Source organism: Myzus persicae, unplaced genomic scaffold, assembly GCF_001856785.1.
Source record: "Myzus persicae strain clone G006 unplaced genomic scaffold, MPER_G0061.0, whole genome shotgun sequence".
Lineage (NCBI taxonomy): Eukaryota > Metazoa > Arthropoda > Insecta > Hemiptera > Aphididae > Myzus > Myzus persicae.
In genome coordinates this window covers 93106-99308 of record NW_019101919.1, presented here as the reverse complement: position 1 = coordinate 99308, position 6203 = coordinate 93106, and the positions used below count along the sequence as shown (strand labels likewise).

The following is a 6203-nucleotide window of genomic DNA, read 5'->3' as shown; positions in this document are numbered from 1 at the left end:
TCAAAATAACCTTTGTGAAGTACCGACAAAATTAAACTTATAACTATCATAGATTTTATACCTATACGGCTTTACGTCGCTTTCTATTATCGCTTCACATTAAATTTAAAATATTTAACTTTTGAAAATATAACCCTCTACTCAATAGTATATTATAATAAAGTGCAAACATTTTATCCGATATAAATAATAATAATAATACATTATTAGTTTTTGATTAATTCGTCTATAAAAGCATATTATATAGTCGAAATACTTGGAAAGGATTTTAAATAATCGTTTGGTTTCAAACTAATAAATAGGGCACGGATGATGTTGCATTTGCAACTTTTTTTCTACTTTTTCAATTAATTGCTAAGTAAGTTTTAAATACGTTTCATGTAAGTACGAATTCAAATCTAAAAGTTTAAAGTGCAATTTTTTGCAATTTTTGGGATTTTTTCAATTTTATTGCAATTTTGTCGAATTTACTCATTTATACAACTATTTTAGCAATATTTTACATTTTTACACATAACGGTCGTATGGATAAGATTATACCATAATATCTAAGCCATAAAACACAGTAATAGTGGTATCTTATCGAAATAAAGATAAAATCAAGTCGATAGGTATTTAATACAATAAATGTAATAGTGGTATCTTATCGAAATAAAGATAAAATCAAGTCGATAGGTATTCAATACAATAATTTGTGAAATGTGACTGACTGTATAATCTGTTCTTCAGTCACTCCGTGAATTTTGAACGATTGTGTTGTTACAGTGTTAAATAATATGCCGAAAATTAAACCAACTATTTCTACCGTTGTTAAAAATTACGTGTTAGAATTTGGAGAAGATGTATTTTCGTGTGATGAATCCGTACTTTTTTGTAAATTGTGTGAAACAAAAGTAAGTGCTGAACGGAGGTATACAGTTACACACCATATTGAAACTGCAAAGCATAAACGGGCAGTTAATCGAAAAAATAACACCAAAACCTCTACATCGCAACTTCAAGTAACGTCATTTTCCAAAAAATCAACATTTAATAAAGATTTGTGTAAGGCAATGTTATCCGCCAATATTCCATTACATAAAATCAATAACGATGATTTTCGTTTATTTTTGGAAACATATATGAAAAGAGATATTCCGAATGAATCTACATTGCGTAAAAATTACGTGAACGAAGTGTACTCAGATACGTTAAATAAAATAAGAGACAATATAAAGGGAAATAAAATTTGGGTCTCAATAGATGAGACCACAGATGTTAATGGGAGATATGTGGCTAACGTTGTGATCGGAACACTCCAAACTGACCAACCAGGAAAAGTGTATTTATTAAATACAGAAGTTCTCGATAAAGCAAATTATTCAACAATTACCAAATTATTCGATAAATCAATGTTCCTTCTTTGGCCGGATGGTATTCGTCATGATGACGTTTTCCTGTTTCTTAGTGACGCAGCTCCATATATGATAAAAGCAGGGACTACAATTAAAGCACTCTATTCAAAAATGGTGCATGTCACATGTTTGGCCCATGGCATGCATCGAGTTGCAGAAGTCATACGCGGAAAATTTCCTGAAGTAGACAAACTCATTGCTAAAATTAAACAAATATTTTTAAAAGCACCAAGCCGAACTATTCTTTTTAAAAATAAAGTACCAGATACACCATTACCACCACAACCTATTATCACGCGTTGGGGTACGTGGCTTGAGGCTGCATCATACTACTGTAAATATTTTAATGAAGTGAAAAGTGTAGTGCAAGAACTTGATCCTGATGAAGCCGTTTCAATAAAAATATCACAAAATATTTTTAACCATAATTCAACTTCAGCTGATTTAGCATTTATTCACTCAAATTACGGATTTTTGCCGGACGCGATTTTAAAATTAGAAAATCAAGGACTATCGGTAGTTGAAGCCATTAATATAATTCAAAATGTTCAAAATAAATTAGAAAATGTATTTGGTGAAATCGGGATTTCAATCCATGAAAAATATAAGATAGTTATTGAAAAGAATACTGGACTTAAAACCATTATTAAAATCAATGATATACTAACTGGACAAAGAAAATCGTTCGATGGTTTACCCGAAGACTTAACAGTAAGCGATTTAGCTTATTTTAAATACGCTCCGCTCACATCAACCGACGTAGAACGAAGTTTTTCGAGATATAAGAACTTACTAGCTCCAAATCGAAGAGGATTTGATTTCGAAAATTTAAAACAAACACTTATAGTACAGTGCAATGATGTATAATATAATAAATTTATAATGGCATGATTATAATGTAATGTATATATTTTTTTTTGATTATTTAAAATTTTAGATTATAATTTATAACAGTAAACTTAAAACATTTATAACAAAACGTTGTTATTTTTTAGTGCAATTTTTAATATTTTAAGTGCAATTTTTGATATTTTTTAGTGCAATACTGCAATCAATTTTACTATTTTTTTAGTACTACAACATCCGTGCCCTACTAATAAATAATATAAAATCGTATTATAACATAATATAGATAAAGTATGATACATGTTTATTTAAATGTTAAAGTAAATAAATAGCTGTAAAAACTACAGAAACTTGAAACATTAAATAATTGTTTTATTATACCAAAATTAGCGATTTTTTCAAACAAACTAAACCATCGTCCATTTTAAAACGTTATGGTTTATAAATATAATTATTAAAACATACCAAAAATCTTTGGTCATATTGTAAGCAATAATAGTATTATAAAAGAGTTTCTGAATCATTCAAAAATATATCTAGAATATTTATCATGTAGTTAGTATTGTCAGTATAATACTGATCATTATATAGGTATTTATATCTTCATAATATAGGCTACATTTTCCTGTACTTTTAGGTCTCTAAATCTTAAACTCCATAGGACTCATGTGTTCAAATTCCATCAGTTCAAATAAAAATAGTTCTAAGTATAAGTCATTTTAATATTTATAAATTTAAAGATTAACATAAAATATTAATAAATATAATATCTGAATAACATACAATTTAATTAAGCTGAACGCCCAAACGTAAATAATCTAAGCATAATAGGTACCTGTTATAGTTCAAAGGTGGGCAATTGAATGACAAAAATGACTTGAGTTAGGTTAGTAAGGTAAGTCAACATTGACAACATCAAACAACAAATTTATATTATTTAATTCTAAAAGATTAAAGTTAGTAATAATATTATGGAGAAAATATTAATTTAACTCGGTTAAATGTAAATTAATATATTTTTTTAAATTATGATCTGGATCAAATACAGTGGTTGTTAATTTTTTTTTTTAATTAAAACTTAACTTTTTGTCTTACGTCATTCCTAATATTTCTTGTATTGCACACTAACTATTTTTAGTAGTTCAATAATTAGTGTTTTTGTGGTAATTACACGTTTTGATTAAATCGATGTTGCTAGTTTATTTATTTTTATTCGAAATCATTGTGTATAGCGTAATCAGATAAAAACATAATTAATTAATTCGTAATAACTACAGTTATAAATAATATGTATTCATGTGGTACTTTTAACTGACATGCTATTACTTAATTAATTTTTAATTAACTGAAAAAAGTAAAGGTATTAAAAATATTTAAAAGAAATAGGTACCTAACTACAAATTCTAAGTTATTTACTTAAATTTTAAACTCAACAAACTAATTAAGTCAAAAAATCAAATTAAATTTTAAATTATTATTAATACTACCATTTTTATGTTATTTTAAAAAATATGTTTATTTTTTCAATCTTTATATAGTATTCGGACAAATTTATCCCAAAGCTATTATTTTTGTATGCAATATGTTATTATAGTCAGTTATATTATATACTTCGTAATATTACGAATCATGAGTGTGATTGTCTTTGGAGTTAAAAGGTATCTGTTGTAACTAAGACTCAAGGAACGCATACATCCCGTAAAGGCAATAGTATAGTCAAAGCAATAAGTAAATATTGTGCTGCTTCTGCTGCTGCTGTGCTTTTCAAAAGCTACAAGCTCGTTTCCCGATTGTGCTACCTATGTATATATTATATGTGTGTTAGTGACTTTGTGAGTATGTGTGGCTGACAGTACCTACAGGCTGATTATTGGTACAATAGTGTGTGTAGGTATTCTGATTTTACAGAACTATAAACTCAAGTATATTAGAGAGTGCTATTACGCTATTACGACTGTCATAAAGCACGATTTTTTAATTAAAAAAAAAAAAAAAAACATAGGACCTCCTTGTGGAACGGATATCGTACCGTCTGTTTATGTTAAAAAGACCTAGACTGGACTTGTGGATCGTTGAAAACTAGTTTACTCAATCATTGGAGATTTGGGGACTAATCTCTTCGATGTTATGTTAGTAATAATATTATCAGAAAGAATATAAAATAATATGTCTAAGATGTACATTGTTCACTGTAGTATAGCTACAGCCTGTCTAGTTTTTAACTTCAACATAGGTATATTATAATATTATGTACAATTATATTTAAAGTACATGGCGATGGTGCAATGACTTTTGTTCTAATCAATATTCAACTTGTTTTAAATATATTTCAATCAACAGTTAATATAATATACTTATATACCATATATATATTATATAGGTATATAAAAATCACATAAACTACTTGGCCGTTGTCAATAAAACTTAAAAGTTATACCAACAGATTCCTTGAGACTCGGAGGGTGGTTATAAAATTTTTTTCAATTCCTATAATTTGATATATAAGATGGTTCACACATGAATTTAATTTTTGGCTCACGAAAAAGGATATTATTATTTTTTGATTATTCATACCGTTCAAAATTGGTTATGCATACCTATCATAATATTACCATATTAATATAATCAGTAGAAATATGACACATACACTTTTTTACAAATATTTTTATAAGAAAAAAATCATTGGCACGTGCAATATGCCGGACGGGACAGTTAGACAAATTAAAAAAAAATGTCATTAACAAATCTTCCAATATTAAAAGGTATTACACGTCATGTAATATTATTATATAGTTGGTCGATAATTATACATTTATCAGTTAATTCTGTTAAACATTCTATAATATACCTATATTATATACGCGTGTACCAACTATATAAATATATACAAGAGCTCAGGACGAACCATTCACGGGCAATGCACTAATGCGGCCAATTTTAAGACCCACCCCTAAAATATATATATGAATACAATGTATGTTATACGTATATTATGTACGTTTTCTATATTATTATACTCTGATTGGAGTAAATACCTAGCCCGGGGGGGGGGGGACGCTACGACGGCCGGAATTTCATTAAATCCCTTTTCGGCGAAGGGCATAAAACGTTTCACTTTTGCATCGACCCGAATAATAATCGTTATGCGCCAGCCAGCTCGCAGCAACATTCCGCCGATGATGAGCTCAGAGAATTTTAATACGCCACCGACCACTCTTTGCGAGAGCCGTTCCAACGGAGCACCAAAGGGTTTCGTTTCCGCCGTTCGGACGTATCCCTGTCTCCGTCCTGTTTGCCGGACGCAAATACAACTTTGTCGTCTTACTCCGTCGAGGGTAACTGCCCGTCGTCGTAATCATCGTTGTTTGTTACGCTCAAAACTTTGGTCGGAATCCGTTGCAAACAGACCGGCCTATTATGTTATATACGTATGATGATTATACATTACACTTTATTGGTACAACGTTCGAAACCATCGTCCGACCGGAAATGTCAACATCGACAACGTATTATTATTATTAGAGCAAGGACTTTCATGCATTTGCATGTTTTTTCTGGTTCAGTTAAACGTATGCAGAGTAAGTACACAATACCTTTCACAACGTTTGTGACCAAAAGCTAAAAGTTTTTAGTACATATTTTTGCATATTTGGACATTTTTTGGTTTAAGGGGCATAATTTTGATTGAAAGAGCGTATTTTAAGCTTTTAGTGCATATTTTGATGGTTTATCAAAAATCGAGCACTTTGGTGAATATTTTCCATGCATCAAGATCAACAATTTGTTATAAACTTATAAAGACAATAGAGATAAATTTTATAGTATCAAGTAACTATCTATATTCAGTGAGTGGATTAGATTAGTTCTAGTAGATTTACCACGTGTGTGTAAGTTCCGCGAGTTTAATTTGTATATTATAACGTTCGTGAGTAATACGCCAAAAGAAAAATTCGACAAAAGCTT

General features: G+C 29.3%; 1 protein-coding gene across 1 annotated transcript; it reads left to right on the top strand.

Annotated features, from left to right (window-relative positions):
* The first annotated feature begins 297 nt into the window (after positions 1-297).
* LOC111030768 lies at positions 298-2285 on the top strand. The gene is made up of 2 exons (XM_022310438.1): positions 298-611; positions 676-2285. Exon 2 carries the CDS (start codon positions 777-779, stop codon positions 2259-2261), a length of 1485 nt encoding a protein of 494 aa, XP_022166130.1. The 5' UTR covers positions 298-611; positions 676-776; the 3' UTR covers positions 2262-2285.
* The last annotated feature ends 3918 nt before the right edge of the window (positions 2286-6203 follow it).

Coding starts and splice junctions, on each gene's coding strand:
- LOC111030768 (XM_022310438.1), top strand. CDS start 777: ATGCCGAAAATTAAACCAACTATTTCTACCGTTGTTAAAAATTACGTG.